This window comes from Glycine soja, chromosome 11, assembly GCF_004193775.1.
Source record: "Glycine soja cultivar W05 chromosome 11, ASM419377v2, whole genome shotgun sequence".
NCBI lineage: Eukaryota > Viridiplantae > Streptophyta > Magnoliopsida > Fabales > Fabaceae > Glycine > Glycine soja.
This window is the reverse complement of record NC_041012.1, coordinates 51,171,875-51,194,852: the sequence shown is the minus strand read 5'-3', so window position 1 is coordinate 51,194,852 and position 22,978 is coordinate 51,171,875. Positions and strand designations below refer to the sequence as shown.

The 22,978-nt window shown below is 33.1% G+C and overlaps 4 protein-coding genes across 8 annotated transcripts; 3 read left to right on the top strand and 1 right to left on the bottom strand.

Moving 5' to 3' along the window:
- The first annotated feature begins 3,358 nt into the window (after positions 1-3,358).
- Positions 3,359-4,332, top strand: LOC114377527 (calmodulin-like protein 3). The gene has a single exon (XM_028336077.1). It carries the CDS (start codon positions 3,371-3,373, stop codon positions 3,878-3,880), a length of 510 nt encoding a protein of 169 aa, XP_028191878.1. The 5' UTR covers positions 3,359-3,370; the 3' UTR covers positions 3,881-4,332.
- Positions 4,333-4,799: 467 nt separating this feature from the next.
- On the bottom strand, positions 4,800-8,980 carry LOC114377526 (protein FAR1-RELATED SEQUENCE 5-like). 2 transcript variants are annotated; one of them, XM_028336074.1, is made up of 4 exons: positions 8,800-8,980; positions 8,481-8,552; positions 6,620-7,184; positions 4,800-5,420 (listed from the first exon to the last, which is right to left on the bottom strand). In XM_028336074.1, the coding sequence occupies exons 3-4, from the start codon at positions 7,175-7,177 to the stop codon at positions 5,208-5,210; spliced, it is 771 nt and encodes a 256-aa protein (XP_028191875.1). In that variant the 5' UTR covers positions 7,178-7,184; positions 8,481-8,552; positions 8,800-8,980; the 3' UTR covers positions 4,800-5,207. The 2 variants fall into 2 exon arrangements, with proteins under 2 accessions (XP_028191875.1, XP_028191876.1); XM_028336075.1 differs by having other exon boundaries at positions 6,620-7,181.
- Positions 8,981-9,131: 151 nt separating this feature from the next.
- LOC114377528 lies at positions 9,132-9,877 on the top strand. The gene has a single exon (XM_028336078.1). It carries the CDS (start codon positions 9,200-9,202, stop codon positions 9,569-9,571), a length of 372 nt encoding a protein of 123 aa, XP_028191879.1. The 5' UTR covers positions 9,132-9,199; the 3' UTR covers positions 9,572-9,877.
- A 3,190-nt stretch (positions 9,878-13,067) lies between these two features.
- Positions 13,068-22,978, top strand: LOC114376277. 4 transcript variants are annotated; one of them, XM_028334306.1, is made up of 22 exons: positions 13,068-13,199; positions 13,317-13,386; positions 13,611-13,772; positions 14,127-14,201; positions 14,530-14,645; positions 15,089-15,203; positions 15,446-15,574; positions 16,111-16,158; positions 16,358-16,497; positions 16,591-16,787; positions 16,880-17,172; positions 17,526-17,675; positions 17,766-18,077; positions 18,286-18,435; positions 18,957-19,032; positions 19,304-19,431; positions 19,566-19,760; positions 20,721-20,861; positions 20,941-21,069; positions 21,216-21,422; positions 22,174-22,383; positions 22,636-22,978. In XM_028334306.1, the coding sequence occupies exons 3-21, from the start codon at positions 13,638-13,640 to the stop codon at positions 22,333-22,335; spliced, it is 2,898 nt and encodes a 965-aa protein (XP_028190107.1). In that variant the 5' UTR covers positions 13,068-13,199; positions 13,317-13,386; positions 13,611-13,637; the 3' UTR covers positions 22,336-22,383; positions 22,636-22,978. The 4 variants fall into 4 exon arrangements, with proteins under 4 accessions (XP_028190107.1, XP_028190106.1, XP_028190108.1 ...); XM_028334305.1 differs by lacking the exon at positions 22,636-22,978 and having other exon boundaries at positions 22,174-22,577; XM_028334307.1 differs by lacking the exon at positions 22,636-22,978 and having other exon boundaries at positions 13,083-13,199; positions 13,322-13,386; positions 22,174-22,577.

Here is a 22,978-nt window from a genome sequence, read left to right as displayed (position 1 = left end):
TATTTTGAATTATTTTAGATTTTTTTTTATAGAATAGTAAATTTTTAATACCCTCACTGCAAACTCTTGATAATATCTTTTAGAGGTTAGTATTATTATTTGAATTATTTTAAAATTATTATTTTAAAAATTATGAAAATTATAATTGAATGACTATTTTAAAAAAAAAAACACTTCTTCTTTTTTATTACTATTTTTTTCTTATTTGATTTCTTTAAATATCATGAAGCTTCTATTTGATTTCCTGTTTTAGAGGGATCAACTAAACTTTGTGATCTTGTAAAAAAAAAAAGTAAACTTTGTGATAATTAGAAGAACTAAATGAAAAATCTTCATATCATGAAAAACTTATGAAATCCTGAAAAATTAAATGAAAAATGTATAATAATTATACTTAACGGAAAAAAAAAAGCTAATAAATTACTGAGAAAGTCTGACACGTATGTTTCTCGTATTATAACCAAATGAACTACTAATTTATCTAACTAACTTTAAATTTTTCCATAAAATAATTAAATATATGTTATATAAACTATTTTTCTTTATTTATTTAAAATAAAAGAAAAAAAGGTTTGGACTCTGGGCTGCACATGGTCCTTTTCGACTCTCGTGGTGTAACTTTTTCGGCCCAAAGTTTCTTTCTACGATAAGTAAAGAATTATAACCAACAAGTGCTTTTAGCCGAGTGGTTAATGCCTGTGCCTTCAAGAATTATCGATGTCGTGGAAAGAAGTATTGATGTAATAGATATCAGAAATTACCTTCTTATGGTAAAGTTTGAAGTAGCAAAAGATCAGGATAAAGTCATAAGTGGAGCCCATTGGATGATTTTTCATAATTATCTAGCAATTCAATCATGGGTTTCAGACTATCATATGTTCAGATTTATAAAATCTTGGCTTGGATTTATTTTTCAAGCCCATGTATGGAATATTATGATGAGAGTGTGCTATTGGCATTATCCTTAGTGGTGGAAAAAACTATCAAGGTTTATATAATAATAGTTGGTGCATCCAGAGGAAGGTTCGCACAATTTTGCATAGAGATTGATCCTGATCAACTCGTGGTAGGGAAAGTATAATTAAAAGACTAGTGGTTCAATGTAGAATACAAAAGGGTTACACTTGTTTTGCAAAAAGGGTGGGCTTTTTCAGGGATAAAACTAGGCATTGCTCCCAAAGCATGTGGTGGTGACAAATTTGGAAGCAAAAACAAAACATAACGACCAATAGAGGAGCGCCAAAGAAGGGAACCATGAGTCATGCAAACCCTAATTCAAAAGTGGTGGCTAATGAGTTAATGAGGATGTTAATTTGTATAAAGATTGGTTGACGATTACTAGAGTGAAATGATTAAATAAAGTAAAAAAAAAAAATTGATTGTCCCATTAAAGGAGACCTCAATAATGATTGCAAATAGGAAGGAAAAAAATTAAAGATAAAAATACATATCATGTCTTAAGTATGTCGGATGAGGAGAACATAGAAATAAGTCGTTCATCATCATTGTCAAATGATGATACTAAAATTGTTACAATAAATCATAAAGAAAGTCACTTGAGAAGGAGAAGGAAAAGGAATACAATAAAAAAAAAATAAAGCGACTTAATGGAGCAAAATGAAGTAAATGACCCTTAAATTCATCCATATGTCCTTAATGTGATTTAGTTTATCCAAAACAATAAGGAAAAAAAGTCAAGTAGGTGGAGACATGCTTAGTGAAAGAACAAGTATGATCTTAAAAAATACTGTGTAACAATTTGTCAAAGAGAAAAAAATATTTATTGTGATACTTGTGAGATTAATCATATTATTTTTACTCCTGAGACTTGTTTAACTTTAATTGCTTCGGTTACCAAAAATCATGTTCATAAGAAGCTTATGAGTATAAAGTCATATAAATGTTGAGGTCATATAAGTTCCAACTTATCATCTTTAAAATGTTTTGGCATTCCTTAGACCAATGAAATATTTTTTGTCTTAATTTTCAAAAGTAACCATTCGACCACTTTTAATAAATCTTTAAGTAGTTTTAATTTTGGCAGAAGAACAATTAATCATACAAAACGAGACTAACAACACAATCTGTAAATTTAAGAGGGACTAAATACAATATTTTTGCATTACATAACTAAAAAAAGCAATTTTCAACCTGAGAAAAAGTTAAAATTTAAGAGAACAAAAATATATTTAAATTAGTTTAACTAAAAAAAAAAAAAAAAGATAGCACGTGTTAGCAGCGTAGCAAACACGCGCAAATAGCCGTTAAGTAAATCCAAGTGTCTGAAGTCCACATAATGTAATGCCGGGCTCTACCCTCATCATTTGCCGGGCTCCACTCTCCAACGTCCTCCTCTTTATTTTAGATCCGTTATCAACGCTCAAACAGAGACACCAATGCCTTTTATAACTCACTTTTTCGGTCCATGAATGGTTTTTTCATTTAAGTCATTCTTAACACTAAATAATCTTTTAAAAAATTAAGAAAACCCTTCGTCAAAAGAGAATATTTCCAGTAATTAAGAAAAAGGTTTTACTTGGTCCTTACTCTGGATGGAACGATTAGTCTCGTAATTATATTCATAAGTTAAATATTGTCAAAGAGGAAAAATAGAAATAATATTTCCGTCTGATCCATTCAGAGAGGAAAGGGTCATGGTTAGCAGACCTTTCTTAATTAATTGTATATCATATGTGGATTAGATCAGCAGCTAGTTAAACAATAACAATAACTATATGTGGAGGCAACACCATTGAAGTGACATGGGTCAATACAATACAATAGAGTACCTGCAAAACAAAACCAATTATTATTTAATGTGAACGCGTCTTTGAAACAACCAAGTCCCAATGATGGTCATCACCTCACCATCACTATAGTTATGTCAAGTTTACCCATCCAAACCCCCTAAGACATTTAAATCTAAATTTACAAATGTTAATTGTAATTTATTACTAATGTTATTTGTTTATACAATGGTTACACTTGCACCAAAATTTAATCTATGATCTCATATAAACTAGCTAACTCAACTCTTATTAAGCCTATTTTTTTTTTCTTCAATTTTTTGATAACTTAGATCAAATTAATTTTTTTATTGGTAAAAATATTTAAAAAATTATAATATTCATTAACCTTATTCAATTAATTAAACTAAACATCTTTCGATAAATCAAAACAAATTAATTATATTTGAGTTGAGTTGATAAGATACATTAATAAGAAGAAGAAAAACTAAGAAATTATTAAAAAATGAAAAAGAAAAGGTAGTAGTCCCGTACGAAAAACGCGTTGAAGTTAAAGTGGGTGAAAAGACAGGTCTTGCATGTCTCTTAAAGGCTTATATTATATATTTGGAATCAAAAAACGTATGATGAGGCAAGAAGTTGTATTTTGGGATCCCCGTGGCTTCAAGAAGAGAATCTCAATGGAGGCCCAGGAGCTGAAGCGCGTGTTCCAGATGTTCGACCGCAACGGCGACGGGAGAATAACGAAGAAGGAGCTGAACGACTCGCTGGAGAACCTGGGCATCTTCATCTCTGACAAGGACCTGAGCCAAATGATCCAGAGGATCGACGTCAACGGCGACGGTTGCGTGGACATGGACGAGTTTGGGGAGCTGTATCAGACCATAATGGACGAGCGCGACAATGAGGAGGACATGAGGGAGGCCTTCAACGTCTTCGACCAGAACGCCGACGGCTTCATCACCGTCGACGAGTTGAGGACCGTCTTGTCCTCCCTCGGCTTGAAGCAAGGAAGAACCGTCCAAGACTGCAAGGCCATGATCTCCAAGGTCGATGTTGATGGAGATGGCATGGTCGATTACAAGGAGTTCAAGCAAATGATGAAAGGGGGTGGATTCACTGCTCTCACTTAATTTCTTTCAATCATCTATTCCCCATATATCTTTCTTGTACATATAACTTACTTTCAATCAGGATCACCAGGATTATTGTGATTGTCATGGTTTCGGACCATGGATGGTGTGGTATAGGATTAGATCAATTCATCTCATCTCGTCCTAGGTATGTGTACGTGTGTGTGTGCTTGTGTTTTCCAATGTGTTAGTCGTTGGTTTTTGGGAGTTAGCAAACCTGGCTCGATAAGTGAGATGAGCGCCTCTTGCCCTGGTAATGCTACAACTTTATTATGTCTTTGGTTTTTTGGGGGAGGAAGACCCTTGAAATCGGGAGACTACTGCTACTGTCACAAGATCTGTTTGTGTTTTCTTCTTGTTCAAGTTTTGAGTCGAGAAAGGTTGATTCTATTTTCACTCTGTTGGATGATTTTGTACTCCCTTTCTTTTCTTTTCTTTTTTATTTTATTTTATTTCAGCTGTGGTGGCACGTTTATTTGCAAGAAATTCATGGACATATGACTCGAATTAATTAAATTATTATGGCAGTTTTATCGACCAAAGCGTAATACTTTATTGGTATTATTACAGTGTGTTTTCGGCATCCAATCGTTTAATATTGCAGTTGGCATGTTTTTGGTAGTTGGTAAAGTCTACATATGCATAATGCCTTGCTACATGCCTACAAGCTGCATATTTATTTGGCAGTATGTTCATAAGTCACCCTCAATCGAATAAAAAAGAATGATTTGGTTAAATTTGCGATTAATAATAATGAAAGGGAAGATCAAATACAAGCTAAACCCAATGTTTGATATAAACATGATAATAACTCCTTAACCCTCGGTACTCAAGTTCATTGTCTGATTGTCTTTAACAATAGAGATAAATTTTGCCTTATTATAAAGAAAAGTGACAATTAACCTAGAAATTCCGGGTATATTGGAAATCATTAGATACGTAAGCAGGAATGCAAACAGGGTGGGTGACTGACTAGAGTCAATATTTGATGTAAACCACGACCACACAAACTTGGAAAAGGTACATGATCACTGTGGCTCGAAAACGGAAGAATAAAATGGCTACCGTTATACTCACAAGGGAAAACGCTTATTGGCAAGTACAATAAAAAATGTATGTTACACTTTAAGCATCTATCTAATCCAGGACATGATACACCAGAAAAAATGAATTTCCTGGTAAACTATATATGCTGCCTGAAGTTTTAACTTGACCGCTACACTACTTCAAGCGAAATCACATCTAAAATGCCGACAGAATAATGTTAGCCTTCTCAACAATCTCAACCAGATGTCGACAATTAGGAAACATGCTACAATGGCACTAATTACCCACCATCTGAATCTGATATTTCCTCCTCAATCTCTCTTATGCTTCGTACTACAGCAGCAACCTTTTCAGAGATGTGTTCTGTGTGCTTTTCTAAATCATTCAAAATCATATTTAACTGCTCTTCATATGCAGCACAACGTCGTTTACACTTTTGCCTTTCATTGTACAACTCAAGCGACAGTTCACGGATTCTCTTATCCTTCTCATCCTGTGACACAAATCATCCATAAAAGTGAGGTGTACTAAAATAGAAACAAACAAAAATTAGAAATTCAACCCTAGCAAGTAGCAACGAATGATAGCCGTACATGAATCAACTTATCCAAGCTGTTGAGATGTGCCTTCCAATTTTATATAACAATTTCATAAATCATATTCACAGCCATTTTCTTTCTCAATACAGGTCAATTTCACACTCAAAAAAATACAGGTCAATTTCAGGCAATAATTTACTAAGAGGAGTGCTAGCAACACACTTTCTATTATTGAGACTCATTAATAAGTGAGACCTATAAAACTTTGTGATTTACAATAAATTTCAACCAATAAAAGAGAAGTGTTGAAAAAAATGTGTTGCTACCAAATCTTATTTACTAATCACCGTATCTTCTTGATGAAATATAGATAGAACTCCATCACGGTCTTGGGAATATATTAGGAAGAGATTTAGGAGAACCAGTGGATCCAAAATCCAAGGCAACATGGGACACACTATGCCTTGAAATAACTTGTTGCCTACATGACAGGGGATGCAAACTGGAGGGTTTTGGTTGGATTGCTGGAGGATATTGATAAAAACTGTGAGTAAATGGCTAGGGCCAAGAGAGACCAGGCACTCTCAAGTTGCACAGAATAATCTTTAATTTGCTGAGTAAACTCTCATTCTAGTCCCTAAAATTGTAAGCATGGATCATTTTAGTCTTCGAATATACAATTTTTTTCATTTCAGTCTAACTTTTCAAAAAGTCATGCATTATAATCCTTTTTTACTTCATTTTTCATCATAATTTTGCAACAAAAAAGATTGAAGTGATAATGTTTTGCAAAGTTAGAGACTAAAGTAACCGACACTTCCAATTTCAAGGACTAAAATGAGGGTTTACTTGTATTTAGCTAGTCAAGCTATGTTGTTCTGTCTATTTGAACCCCCACCAATACTGATGTCAATCCCATAACAGTAGCAGGAGAGATCTAATCAGTTTTCTATTTACACAATACAGTTCAGTTCAATCAAATATACTTAAATTGTTAGTTAAAAATGCACTGTTTGACTGGCCTCTTCATCCCTTTGTTGACAACAGAATAACAAAGGAACAAAAGATATGGGAACTGTGTATTCAACCATAGATCATACATCAGTTCATAAGTACCATCTAGTCATAATTGTCATTGTCTGGAGAGACATACCTCACTAACCAAGTGCTTCCCAGATCCTCGCCATGGAACTTTACTGGGACTCATTAGTTTATGAGTATGCTCCTTCACAAATTTGGTGACAACCCACTTCCCTCCATCCCGCAAAGCCAACCTTATCATGGCCTGACAACCTTCACGAGTGGCTGGTGGAGGAGGCAGCACTCGATCTCTTCTGTGTACATACTTTTTTGCACGAAAGCCTTCTTTAGAACAGACAAAATCTTGACCAATAACCTGGTTATTTACTCGTGAACGACGGTTATGGTGTATTCGTACTGTAAACCCCACCCTCCTACCATAGGCAATGTAGAATTCTCTGGCTTCCTCTCTTGAATTGAACTCCATGCCTATGAATGGTTCTACAGCTTCTATATCAGTTGAAATGTTGGCTAAAGGTTGTTCAATTTCAACAAACATTTCATCTTCACTTCCACATAATTCTAAGTTTTTTGAAAATTCATCTACTTTCTTGGGTTTCTCACTAATTTCTGCTTGCATATCAAGGTCACTATCATCTGAATTAAATCCCTGGCCAGATTGGTGATCCATCGCCCTACTATGGCAGAATTACGCAAATGATTAGATTATCCTTCAAAGTTAATCAGACAACTTGACGAAATTTTGATGCATGATAAAACCAGTAATCGTAAAAACTAAAGAATATGGTTATTGTGGTTTCCAATTTGAAGGGTTTCTTTCTTTTTTATTCTCCTTGTTTGGAATATATAAATTGTTATAATCAGCAGTGGTCACTTTATGGATGGATATCTGATTATTTTTTTTATCCATGTGCTATCAGGAAAAAAATCATATGCCTATTTGGTTCTATAGTGTTAATAACCATAAATATTGATAATAATGTTCAACCAGAAATGAAAAAAACAAAACCAAAGGGGAATTTGAAAGAGTTTCTACAAAGCTAATTAAAGCATTTCTTATCATATGAGCATTTATGTTGAAAATCAAAGGTGTTTGAGTAAGCTTACTGAAAGTAACTAATGATCCTCCTACAAGCCCTTTTTAGCTTATCAAAACAAGCTAAGGTAGTATGTGGCTTTACTTTTATTTGGCTTCTCTTCTCCTTAAAATAAGAAGTTCCTCCAATAGCTTCTATGAAAGCTCTACTTTTCAAGTTTGACTTTCCCATCATTAAACAAAAAACTCTTAGTTTTTAGAGATATTCTTAAATTGTGTTTGGCCCAACTTTTCCTATTAGAAAGAAGAGAAACCCAAAAGAATTTGGGTCAAACATCATCTAAAAAGAGCTAGTAGGAGGGTCTGTTGGAGAGTTGTAATCTTAACCTATCATAACAACTTCATTGAATTGAGCACTCATGAGTCGAGATATCATTGAATCCAAGCTGCAAATTTAGTATGCTTGGCTGCTAACACCAAAATATCAACCCCGATTTTGAAAAAAACATAAACAAGAATTAGTAATTGTAAGTCTTGGATTTTTCTTTTTTGAAATTGTATATAGACTGGATACGGCTATTGGCTATCCTATTTATTCACAACTCTTGGATGATGGATGAATATCAGATATTAATAGCATTAATTAGAGCTTATGCTGCAGAAAAAGAGATAGAGATTCACTAACAAAGATCACAATCTAGATGAGCAATTTGCATGACTTTTCACCATAGTTGCAGGTAACATAGCTCTAAAGCCCTAAGGTATACAATTATTGGCCACAGGATAAGTGTGTATTTATACTGTGCCTTGGTAAATTTTAATTATTATTATTATTATTTTTGTCCAGGCAAACAAAATTAAAAGGTTGATTTTCATGAATTAAGAATATACACAGGATTTATAAAAATGTGAGAAGATGGAGACAACGGTTTAGTACCTGTCCAGTCCAGCACAATACCTACCGGAGAGAAAATCAGCCCGATTACAACATATTCCTTTCTAATATAACCTGCAAGAAGAACATCCAAGTTACTATTAACATTGCACAATACTTTTCCATTCAATTAGGTTCATCTAAATTCTGAACTGTCTGTCAAATTGACCACTCGGAATACCAATATTTCCTGATGCAATGTTTCAGTATAGCTGAAAAATTCACAGCAGGAGTTCAAGAAAAAATGCATCGGTTTTCTTATTAAATAAAAATTAGTAGCAGAAAAAATGGCACAACAAAGAAAAAGTTGATGAACCCTTACTTGCCCCCCCTCCGATGAACCTTGAGAGTTAAATTCGGATCGGGTTGGGTTCCTCCGAATTCGATACACTCTCATCTCATGCACACACCATTGATGTACGGACGCTTGACCAGAGAACACCAACCCTACGGTGAGATGCGATGCACGGTCCACTGTAATAATTTTTTTTTTAAAATCAATGATCAATAAATAGAATTATGATTTATTAATTCATTTTTTTTATCTGTTTCATAAACAAAACGTGGGCTTCAGGAAAGTAGGCTTCAAGAGGCTGTTCTATTCGCACCATCATCTTTTACTATTCGCACCATCTTCTTTATTAGAGGAGAAGCATGTGAATGTGAATGATAATATGTTCTAAAGTAACGAAGGAAACGTTGTGGTGTGATGCGAGAGAGAGATGGCCGGTACCTACCATAACCACCAGCGGCACGTGCTACAGCTGGTGATGTCGTGCCGGAAAATCACCGCCCAGGTCACAAACACCACCACATCCTCCATCATAGCCATGGCTTCATCATCGGAGCAGGAATTCGTGGCTCACTACCGCGCTCAGCTTAATCGCTTCCCCAGATCGCACCGCTTCTGGGACGCTAAAGTGGCCTCTCGCGTCGGGGAGAAGCTAGGGTTCCGCCTCAGAGAAATCGGCGTCACCACCGTCCAAATCGACCCTCGCGAGGAACAGTCCCGTCCCGTCCATTACCGCGTCATGCTCTCCCCCTTGTTCCATTCCATAAAAAACGCCGGCATCCACGTTTCCGGCGTTGACTAAGTCAAATTACCTTTCTGACCTCACCTGTAAGCTTCAATTTTGAGTGCTGTAATTTGGGGATTTTCCATTTTTGTGCCAATAAAATTTGACCCTATTATTATTATTATTTGTTGTGCTGCCTGCGCAACGGAAACTGCTTATTTGTTTGTATCAACGTTAATAATGTGCATGTGGCTGCTCCAGTCGCCAGAATTTTATTTATTTATTTGTTGGTTCTGGAGTTATTTGGTCCATGGATTGATGTTTGTAAAACTGTGGTTGTGAATTGTGATCGGAACAAAGTGTTTGGTGTCAAAAGCCTTGAAATTATTCTGAATTAATTCATGATGAGATTTCTGTATCATGATAATTGGTCAAGTAATTTCCAATGCATCTTTAACGTGTGTTCGATAGAGTAGAAAAAACAAACATCTGAGAGAAATTTTAGAAAAATTTCCAATGCATCATTAAGATTAATAAAATTATTAATTTAGTTGAAAACAGTCGATTTATAATTTTTTTTAAAATTATCATTATTTTAATATTTTTTTCCTGATGATTTATCAATATATTTTTTTTATTTTAATAAAAATATTTTTAATCTAAAAACAATTAATATAAAAAATATTATAAATTGTATCTTATTAAAAAAACACAATTGAATCTTATAAATAGAAAGAAAAAAAGGAATATGTTTTTTTTTAATTCATATTTTTTACATTTTAATTTAATTTTTTATTTTTATTTTTATCCTTTAAATGAAATACAAAGGGAAACTAGAAAAGTGTTGGGGCTTGTGACGTAGTAATAAGAAAACTGATACGTCACAAATTCACAATGCAACATGCGTCTAGATTCACACCGGCAAATGAGAGGACTAAACAGAAGGAGTAATTTTTCAAATAGCATCTCAAACTGGCATATTAAGTAATGAGTAATGAAAATGGTGTATCAGTTTTTCTATATAGATTTTCTTTTAAGGTTTTGTCAAAGATAATATCATAAATCTTCATTAGAAGTTATGATAGTGGTCCATTCAAAATCATAATAAAAGTGTTTTCATAAGATTTTTTAATTAAAAGTTAAGATAAATAATTATTTTAATTTTTAATTGCGTTAAATAGTGATATTTTAATTCCTGAAAGAAAAAAAATATAATTTAATATTTAAACATGTAAAAAGTACGATATAATTAAATAACATATCAATCCTTAAAAATACATTTAATTGTCACATTTAATGATATTATAAATTAAATTATAAAACAAAATTATCTTATTTCTTACCTATTTATTGACTAAATTATAACTTTTTTTATTTAAAAAACTTTACCTATCCTATTGGACCAACTTAGATATAGTCTATTTAAGAACCAAAAAAGTTATTTATCCAAAAAATTAACATTTACTTTTCTTTTTAAGTATTTTAATAAAATTTATTGAAATAAATTAAGTAATCACTTAATTAATTTATTTATACTAAATGATTTCTTTCACACTTATTTCTCTTGCATTTGTTTTCATTTCTTTCTTTTTCAATACATCTCTCTCACACAAAAATTTTAAATGTCCAGTCATAAACATTTTTTTAAAAGAATAAACAATTTTTTGTTTTTAGGAAATTGCAAACTTTTGGAAAACCCTCCCTTAAAATGAGAATGCCTCTAAAATACACGTTTTTTTTTACTTCATTAAAATACAAAAGTGAGATTGCATACACTATTAATTTAAATTAAAGTATCTAATGAACTAAATTTACTTTTGATTAAAAAAGTAAATATACGCTTACTTGTGTTTTTTTAAAACTTATTTGTTAAAAAAACATTTTAAAATAAAATAAGTAGTTTTTGGTGTTTTAATTATGTTTGTTTGAATTTCTTCTTAATTTTTTTTAAAAGTAAATCATATATGTTTATACAAAAATAATAATAAAAATCTTTCAAACTTTATTATAGCAAAAACAGTTCTCTTGCAATTCTTATGTTTTTTTTTAAGCATGGAACTCTTATGTTGATTTAGAGAATTTTATATTTTTCATTTCTTGCATGTATATTTTTTGGAAGTTTGAGGTAACCTCTTTTAGTAGAGATTCAAACCTTAATTCACTAAATTACAGGGTTTAGTTCATTTCAACAAATTCAATCCATTGGTTAGAAAAAAATATACTAATTTTTATTACTATTTTTTTTAATATAGATGTTTCTTTCAACTCCTTTTTTTTTATACTGAAAATCAACTATAAAATTAAAATTATTCAAGATCAAGTTTACAAATATTTACGTATACACATATTTATTCAATAATATCTCATTAATAACACTAACTATAAGTATTTTAGCATTTTTGGTGCGTGTGTGTGTGAATAGGTTCTAACATAGTTTCCTTAAAAAAAAGGTCCTAACATAGTTACTGTTTTTATTAGAGTGAAAGACGCTTTAAGGATAAACTACAGTAATAATCATTAATTAATAAAATCAACGATTGAGATTATAATTAGTTTTAAATTTTATTTAATATATATTTGATTCTATCACACTTTTTAACAATTGACTTTCCTGAGCATACTTTATTGAGAAAAAAAATATTATATAAATGATATAAAAAGTTTTACACATTCAATTAATTATAATTTGACATGTATATGATAAATTAGTTGAATTTTTTCAAACAATTATCTTAAAATAAGTAAAATAATAATTTATAATTTAATGAGTGTGTAAATTTTACACGGTAAGTACATAAACATTAAATTTTAGTTTATCATCGAAAATGTTACATGACCATGCGTATTATTTAAGGATAAACTACTATAGTCATTGATTTTTCTCACTTTTTATAGGAGTCAAATTCATTAGCATTTAATCGATAAAAAATATAAATCCTCTCGTTTGAATAAATAACATGGACACAAGAAAAAGAATATATTTAAATAAATAAATAATACTAGCATGTCTTATTATAATTGTTTCTGTGCTTTTTGTTTTTTGCATGCCAAAACTGACATTGTATGATCTTGCTCTATTAACAAACATGTGCAAGTAAGCAAAACCTCGGCAAAAAGATGGAAGAAATCATATAACGTGAGAATATAAAAGTAAAGAGAAAAAAAAAAGAATGGAGTGACTTTTCTTCTTTTCCAATTTTGCTTTCTGTAAATCCATTTCCAATAAAAAAAAAGCATCATTTTATCCTAAATAAACATCTCAACACCCTAATATTTTTAATATTAATTTTTCTAAAAAATATAATAAGAAAAAACCATTCTAAGCTCACCAGGCGTTGACCATTCCAAACGACAGCCCAATCGTGCACGTTCATTCTTAGGAAAATTTTGATAGCATGTGATTATGAAGCGTATGTAGTCAACTTTGTAGTTTGAACTACTCACCGTCACCCCCCATCAATTTTCCACGATGTGTTGTGCAATGCAATGTTAACGTGTTTTTTTTTTTTTAATAATAATAATAAATAAATATAATATTAAATATTAATTGATATTGGTAAATGGCAGCTATGGTTTTATGTTCATGGTTTAATAATACCCATTTTCTTCTTCTTCGAATTAAAACTTTACTTTCCATAATAATAATGTCAATGGCAGGGGAAGAGTTGCACCACCTCTGACTCTGACCCCATTGCCATTTTTCCTGGTATTTTTTTAAAAAAATATTTTCCATGGTTTGGTTTTTCGTTGAATTTGATCGAGTACATAGCAAGAATTTTCCTAAGCATGATAATTCATTATTTTCTGAAAATTTTGTTTTCAGTATAGATCACGATCGGAGACGGTTGATTTTACGGAGAAGTGGAAATTCTATAATAATTCGAATAGGTTAGGTAGGTTTCCGAGATTCCTCTCTGCGAGTTGTTGATAAGTTAATTCAGTTTATATCTCTCGTCGAGGCTTCGTTTTTGTTTGTTTGTGGAAATTCATTAAACCCTGTAATCGAGCTGAATTTGATTCGGTTTGTGAATTTTGTGTGAAATTGATGTTCTGATTACTGGAATGTGAATTGTTGAGGCAATTTTGGAAGTGAATTTTGTTGTTGCAAATGTTTCAGGGGAGGGTTTGTGAATTCATAGGAAAAATGGGGGTTATGTCCAGGCGGGTTGTCCCCGTCTGTGGTAACCTCTGTGTGTTTTGTCCTTCTCTTCGTGCAAGATCAAGGCAACCGGTGAAACGATACAAGAAGTTCATTGCTGATATATTCCCGCGTAATCAGGTGAGATTTTCAGCTTATGTTGTTATAGTCTCAGGGGACACTAGAATTATAAGTTGGCATAGCAATCATTTGCTAATGTATGCATCATATGGTTTATTTGTTTAGTTTTTAAGTAATACTACCATCTTGTGTATCATTACCGATGCTCTTACTGGCTGGTGCATTGTTGTGTTATGATGAATAATGATAAATGTGGGCAACTTGGGGGGGGGGGGGGGGGGTTGGGTTGCTTTATGATAATACCTGTTTCTTTTACTGGTTAAGGTTATTTGAATTTAGCTAAGAAAAAATGTTTTGGAGCCCTTCTTAGCCCTTTTCCGATCCTCACCACATGATGATTACTTTGTTTTTCAGGTTGCTGAGCCTAATGATAGGAAATTTGGAAAGCTATGTGAGTATGCTTCTAAGAATCCATTGAGAATTCCAAAGGTAATATTGTTCTTAATAATCTGCCCTTTTTTTGTCACTTCTAAGCCAGTTGTTTCATTCAACCATTAGGCTCATTTAATATTTTGAATGATGCTACACTAAAGAAAATCAGTGCTATTTAATACTTTAAATAAAGGAACTGCTACTGAATGTATTTAGTGACCTCCCCATGTGCTGAAATGTTTTCAGCATTTCTTCACCTAAAATCATATTTGGATTTTATTAAATTTAAACAAACATCATTAAGTCACTTTATGTACTGAATCTTTTGATTTTGAGTATTGATTTGTGATATCTGACCTGTATCCTAAATTTATTGTCTTGACAGATTACTGACAACTTGGAGCAAAGATGTTACAAGGATTTGCGTAATGAAAACTTTGGTTCAGTGAAAGTGGTCTTGTGCATATACAGGAAACTGTTATCGACATGTAAGGAGCAGATGTAAGTTTTACACCATATAAATTAAGTGCATATTCCTTGGATTGAATTATTATTTGATCCTAATCAAATTCATTGAAACACATTTGGGTGCTGGGGGGAGGATTTATCTTACAAATTCCAAGATTCAGGCACCATAAGAGTATTACATTGCAGAAGCCATTTTGAAATTTATGGACATTTTTTTATTTCTTTGTGTCCATGTCTTATGGGACTATGGTTACTTTTTAAGACATGGTTTTGTGTAGAACTCTTTCTTTTTAATTTAACTTTGTAAGTATTCCGAAGCTGGCTGGTGCAGTGTCAATTTGAACTCCTGTAGCCATATTTGCTAGTGACTAAAGCATCTTACAACAAAGTGCTGGTTCATTTGATTTTTTTCTTGTTAGATGCTACTCTTCATTATACTGAGTACTAGTATTCGAACATGCTTCTTAATCTTGCAGGCCACTGTTTGCCAATAGTTTATTAGGGATCATTCGGACTCTTCTAGAGCAAACTCGGGCAGATGAAATGCAGATCTTAGGTTGCAACACTCTTGTAGAATTTATAGATTGCCAGGTACTTGATCATTTGACCTTTCTGACTTGTTAGTGTTAAAATAACTGCAGAATTGTCTCAATTTCATGCTGAGAGATTTGCCATCTCTTTAAAGTAGTTTCACTAATTTAAATTTAACATTATAGTCTGCATTATAGGTCATGCTACTTCTGATATTGCATTTTGTAGACCAAGTATTTTTTTTTCCCCACTTTTTTTAATGCCATAAATTTTAGTGATATTGACCCTTTGAGTTAAAGTAGACAGATGGTACATACATGTTCAACCTAGAGGGTTTTATACCAAAACTATGTCAATTGGCTCAAGAAGTGGGTAATAATGAACAAGCTCTGCTTCTACGTTCAGCTGGACTACAAGCTCTATCCCATATGGTAATTCTCCATCTCTGGTCCATTTGTTCTTGCAGAATTTGCTTACACATTTCCATAAGTTTATAATTGTAACTTGTAAGGACTTCTCTACTCTTTTTTTATCAATATGCACAAGAATCTTCACATTTTTTATGATTTTTATGGAAAGGGCCTCTGCAGAATATGACAAGGATGGCCATTAACAGTTTTAGTTATTTCTGATTAATAGTCATTAAATATTGAACTTCTTCATACTGATATGCAACTTATTTAACTTAGTAGAATGTTCTTAAAAAATGAAGCTGTGTAGTAATCTAAAGAATGAAATGAAATTTACCAAAATTAAAGGGTGAAATTGGTTGTTTGTAGTAATTTAAGCCATAGAAGACTAGAAGTTCTATTTTCGGAAACAATTGTTAAGTGATACATTTCAATAATTCAAACTGTTTATTAGTTACCTTGTTCCTACCACAGTACCTTTGGTCAGTTGTCTTTCAAGGTCACTTATACCTTCCCTGGAAACCTTTTGTTCTCCCTCCCTATGTTTTTCTTACCAGGTGCAGTTCATGGGAGAGCACTCACATCTTTCAATGGATTTTGACAAAGTGAGTATCATTTCCCTTCTCTTATTCCTTCAATCTATTGATTCTGGCAGAGACATTGAGCAAAGGGTTGCATTAAACACGGAAATTTAGTTTCTATGTATTTATTTATGACCACAATTCTGGTGTTGAATTTAAAGGTTATTACACTTGAAGCTAAAGTTTTGTTCCCCCTTAATTTGTTGGGTGGGTTTTGGAATAGATTATATCAGTGATTTTGGAGAATTTCAAGGATCTCCAATCCAAATCCAATCTTGCCAAAGTGGAGAAACTGAATTCACAATCTCAGAGTCAGTTGGTCCAAGGATTTCCCAAAGAAGGAGCTGTGACAGAGTCCAAGTTGTATGTCTTCTCTTACTGTTCTCCCCTTTCCCTCTTAGTATAACGCCAACATATGAGATCCTGAAAGCCATTTTGTGTTCACTGCTTTTACAGGGATGCTGCTAAAGATCCTGCTTATTGGTCAAAGCTTTGCTTGTATAATATTGCCAAATTGGCAAAGGAAGCTACCACTGTGCGGCGTGTCCTCAAACCACTTTTTCATAATTTTGATTCTGAAAACCAATGGTCTTCTGAAAAGGGAGTTGCTTCATGTGTTTTGATGTATTTGCAATCCCTTCTAGCAGAATCAGGTAGCCTTGTGACATTCAATATTATATTTTTTCTACTGTATGCAGTTTTCTCTAATTTTCTACATAATTGATAATATTTTTTTGAATTCCAGGAGATAACTCGCATCTTCTGTTGTCCATTTTGGTCAAGCACTTGGATCATAAGAATGTTGCTAAGAAGCCGATCCTTCAGATTGATATTATTAACACCACCACGCAGCTTGCACAAAATGTGAAGCAGCAGGCTTCAGTTGCAATAATTGGGGCAATATCTGACCTCATTAAACATTTAAGGAAATGCCTGCAAAATTTAGCTGAAGCATCCAGCAATGGAAATGATGCATATAAGTTGAATGCTGAACTTCAGTCTGCCTTAGAAATGTGTATATTACAACTTTCAAACAAGGTATTTGTGCTAACATTATGTGTCGTTTTTTTGCTTGTCTTTCAATATCTGACACTTAACATCATTCCTGGGCATTAGCTGTGATTTTTGAGAAAACTTTCTTGGATTCTAGATATCTATAGATCCATTGGTTATTTGTTCTCCCTACACTATAAGTTTCTTTACAGCCTTGTATCATTCATTACCAGTCCCCTGACAAGAATGTTGAGAAGCCTCCTTTGAATCTGACTGTAGAAGATTAGCTAAATTTCTGCTATTTTTTTCTCTATTTTCTTGATGCTGTAAGCATACAAATTTCAAAAGAAGTATTTGGATTGAATCTCTTGTCACACTGTTTCTACTATAATAAATAGGTTGGGGATATAGGACCAATTCTTGATTTGATGGCTGTGACACTGGAGAATATCCCAATTACTACCATCATAGCAAGATCAACAATCTCTGCTGTCTATCAAACAGCAAAATTAATCACTTCCATCCCCAATGTGTCATATCACAATAAGGCAAGTGTTCTTACTTGGATTGGAATGGGTTTTACCATGCTCAGCTCTAGTAAATGTCTAAACTTTTGGTTTATTATTTGATCTATCCAGGCTTTCCCTGATGCCTTGTTTCATCAATTGCTCCTGGCCATGGCTCATCCTGACTCTGAAACACAAATTGGAGCACATAGTGTCTTCTCCATGGTGCTTATGCCATCCATGTGTTCTCCTTGGTTAGACCCCAAAACAAAGATTGCTCAGAATGACAACTTCTCCACTCAGCATGAAACTTTTTCTGGAGCTGAAAACTCGAATGGGAAATTGGAAGAAGGAAAGGCAATAGCCAGTGTCAATGGGAAGAAATATGTGATTCATCCTTATCGTGGCTACAGCTTTACTCCGAAGCTAACTGATGGAGAAGATGTAAGGAATTTTTTACTTATCATTGTTAATTGTATGTATTTAACAGTTCCTATTCATCATAATTTAATTTTAATGATTCTTGTTGAGTTCAGTTAAGTTAAACACATGGTTCAGTTAGTTTGGTTGTTTCTTTTTCCCTTTTTCCAATAATAGAGACCATCTCTCCTTGCTCTAGTTCCAAACCAAATGTTGTGTCTGAAATTTTCAGGATCAAAGTTCTCTTTGGCTGAGCAGTCACCAAGTGAGTCTTTTGCTTTCTTCAATCTGGGTTCAGGCAACATCTGTGGAGAATGGCCCTGCAAATTATGAGGCAATGGCACACACCTATAGCATTGCTTTATTATTTTCTCATTCTAAGGTGAGTTTGGTGCTTACCAAGTGCTGTGATTGCTTATAGATTATGATCAGTAAAGACTACCAAAGTTACTTTGCTCATTTTGTTTAGTGCTACTCATTTATAGTTATGATTGTTTAAAGAAAGGAAGCATTTATTATAATTATAAATACCAAAGGGGTCTAGCTCAGTTGGTTGAACAGAGTGTGTGATTGTTGTAAACCCCTTGGTACTATTTTTGATTTCTACAAATAAAAAAAACTTGCTTTTTTTAGGTAACTAGAAACATTTAATAGGGTATTTAATGCCACCTAACTAGTTCTGTTAGGGAAATTGTTGCCAAGACCCTTGCTTAAATTGGTAATCAATTTAGTGGCAGCAGTAAAAATTTTGACTGGAGTTTTCATCTTTTCAGAAACGAAGAAAAAATAATGCATATTACATACAACAACAAAGCCTTACATGTATTTTTAAAATTAATCTCGATCACTTTTAAACCAAGTAATATTGCATGATTGATTCTCTTTGTTAATTGCTTCCCACAGGCGTCAAATTACATGGTTTTAGCAAGATGTTTTCAACTTGCATTCTCCCTCAGGAGCATCTCTTTGGATCAAGAAGGTAAGTGAGACGTACAGACAATTTTTTACTCTGCATGAAGAATTGACATTGAGAATTCCTTTCCGTATGGAATCAAGGCTTGGAATGGAATAATCATTTCATGACTTTTTTGTAACAAACAAAGAAATGTTCTTTCCCAAATGGAGGCAAGAATGGAGTCAAATTCCAGGGTTGTCCAAATTTTCTACTATATATATAGGAACATTTAATTGAGGATAATATTTTCTCTGGTGAAAATTTTCTGACATGTTTCTTGACATGCCTGTTAAAGGAGGTTTACAACCATCTCACAGGAGGTCCCTTTTTACCTTGGCTTCATACATGCTTATCTTCTCTGCCAGGGCTGGCAATGTCCCTGGTCTTATTCCAGAAGTTAAAGCATCACTGACAGAGCCAACAGTTAATTTCTTTTCCTAACCTCTGAACTTGATCCCCATTCCATGCCTTTATCTTATTTTTAAAATTGAATGTCACTATATGCTTTCCCTTTTAAATTTTGATTAGATTAACTGATTAAAGTTACAAATCCACAGGTAGATCCTTTTCTTGAATTGGTTGATGATATCCGGCTGCAGGCTGTCTGTATAGAATCAGAGAAGATAATTTATGGATCTCAGGAAGATGAGGTCGCTGCTGCAAAGTCTCTTTCAGATGTAGAATTGGATGACAAGCAGTTGAAAGAGACTATAATATCGTACTTTATGACTAAATTTTCAAAATTGTCTGAGGTAATATGAATTTGCTTGGGCTGACAAAGAATACTTTGATATGTTTGGAGAATTAATAGTGGTACCCTTTGCCTGAATTAATAGTCAGTTAATGATTTCCTAAAGAAATGTGTCTTTGATACTGTCTAATATGCACCCACATACAACCCTTTCTTGTGCAATAAGGAATAGGGAAAAATGCTGGAGGTTAATAGTGAGGACAGATTGTATTTTGGTTTGCTTCACTATGTTGAATTTAGTGGGGGATAATTTAGAAAGATAGAACATAATATTTTCAAATGTAGAATTGGATGACAAGCAGTTGAGAGAGACTATAATATCATACTTTATGACTAAATTTTCAAAATTGTCTGAGGTAATATGAATTTAGAAAGATAGAACAAAATATTTTAGAGAGAATTTAGAGAATGGAAATGCTTTATCATTATTCGGCATAGTGTAATATATCGATATTACATAGGTTCTGCATATCATCCATATGTATAGTCTCTTGATAGACTTAATGGAGACTGGAGATTATTTCCTAGGCTGCTGCTATTAATCAAGTCCAATGCCCATGAGTGATAAATGCCTTTTATTGTGTGATACATGAATATGGTGTTTACTAGAGTGATAAATAATTTCTACTGTATCACCATGAGATAATGAACTAGATGCCTGATCAAGTCTTTAATAATGATTGAACATATGAAGTTAAATGGTTGCTTTTGGTTCAAATTTTTATAGTTTTGTTCTCTGTATGTATTCCAGTGGCAGATGCACACACATTTGTTCTGGAAACTATCGAACTTTTTTTTCTCTTAGAAAATAATACTTTTGAAGTATGCACAGCATATGGATCATTTAGCAGAAGTTGCAGTACAGTGTAAAAGTATGGGGTTGTGGGCTCAATAGGTAGGTTGTGTACTGGTGTATAAGTATGTGGAGATAACATGTTTTTTTTTCTTCCTTATTTACCAGGATGAATTGTCTAGCATAAAGAATCAACTTCTACAGGGTTTTTCCCCTGATGATGCATATCCATCAGGACCTCCATTATTTATGGAGACGCCAAGACCATGTTCTCCTCTTGCTCAGATTGAGTTCCCAAATTTTGATGAGGTAAAAGTCTCCAAAATTGCATCTCCATTAGTGACTTGTCAAAACTTGCATGTGACAAATGATGTAATTTTTTTTCCAGATAATGGTTCCGGATGATTTGATGGAGGAAGAGACTGGACCTGAACATAGTGGAAGTCAGTCAGATCACAAAACATCACTGTCAACCAACTACCCCGATGTTCTAAATGTTAATCAACTCTTGGATTCGGTAAAAACTTGTGTACTTTTATTTCTATAATCTAACTTATTGGAATGTGATTGATTGTATTTTGAATCTATTTTCCATGCTTCTACTGGAGAGGATATTTTATTTCTTCTTCCCTTCAAATACTATGGGGATTATTTTATTGATAGGTTTTGGAAACTGCACGGCAAGTTGCAAGTTTCTCCACTTCCTCAACTCCTTTACCTTATGACCAAATGAAGAACCAGTGTGAGGCACTTGTAACAGGGAAACAACAGAAGATGTCAGTCATTCACAGTTTCAAGCATCAACAGGAGAGTAAGGCCATAATTCTTTCAAGTGAAAATGAAGTAAAAGTTTCCCCTCTACCTGCTAAGGTTAGTATTTTCTACAGAAGTTCAATTTTTCAGTAAGAAATGTATATCATGAAAAAAATGAATTCTTCAGGATCTATTTGGCAGTCAATGATTATAATGTTTTGGATGTTTGGAGTATTGACTGTCATGGTCGAGTATTTTAGGTAGGGTTTGAACTAGTTATCCTAATTTTCTCTTAAAAAAAAATGAATTGCACCCATAAACTTGAAGGCAATGAATTCTCATTTGTCATAATATACTCCTGAATTTAACCCAATGATAAATTTGTTTTCATCAACTCTATATCTTTTGAAATTTACTACCCAGTTTGTTATATAATAACTAGATACTAGTTAATGATATATCTGGAGATAGTATGAACATATATTTGTTTATGACTAATACTAGCAACCCAAGTACACACTCCTTATTATATAGATAAAATCTCATGCAAGACTCACTAACAAAGAGTGCACACAGGTTACTTAGTGGAGTCAACGTGAGATCTCAACCTATAATAAGGAATGTTTTAGGAGTGTCAAATAGTGTATTGCAAATATTCTTCTTCTTTGTTTAACATTTGATGGATAAGAAGACCATTCTGTGACAATCAGGATTACCTATTCATGTCTTATGTCATGTTTTATGTTGTTAGTGGACTGATGTATTAATCCCCAAGTACATGTCAATCAGACACAGAGTCACCATGCATAGAGTTTAGTTTAGTTTTCTGGAACCAATTATTATTTATTGGTACTGACTCATTATGTAGGCACTGGAATATTCAAACGGTGATTTGAAGTTAGTGACTCAGCAGCAATTTGAAGCACAGGATCAAGTACGCCACCGTTCTCATGACTCTGGGCACCAACATTCTTTGAGACTACCACCTTCGAGCCCCTATGATAAATTCTTGAAAGCTGCGGGATGCTAATGACACTAACCTGCAATAGATGCCATTTTTTCATTCTTTGCAATGCTGGTAAAATGTTTCTTTAGAATTTAGATGGTTCCTACCATAAGTACGTGAAATATGTGGGAGTAATTTTTTTTTTTCTTTCATTTTGTTGGGAGAGGTGGATGTTTGTTTCCAGCAAATGTATGATTTTGTCTATAAATTATAGTAATATTATTTGTCAATATTTAAATATACTTTTTGGACTTTTTTTTTTTGTGAAAAAAGGGTTTTGTTGATACTTTTGTTTTACTGAAACTGTTTTCTCTCGTTCTCTAGTGTGGACCAAATGCTAGAAGCTCCTAATGAGTCATGATTCATGAAGAATGAATTCCTGTACGGCTGCTCCGCTTTTTCCTTCCCAAATTGCCAATAAAGCGAGCTCTGGGCGTATTACCATACGTGTATTTTTATTTATAGATATTCATACATAAATTATTAATATAAATATGTTATATGGTAAATATACGCTTCATTTTTACGGTGTAGGGGTGAAATAGAGGAAATATTTGATAGATGTGATGGAAAATAAAGAGATAGGGAGGAAATGGGTTGGGAGAAAAAATGAGTGTATGAAAATAATAACACATTTGATATATATATATAATTTTTTGAAGAATTA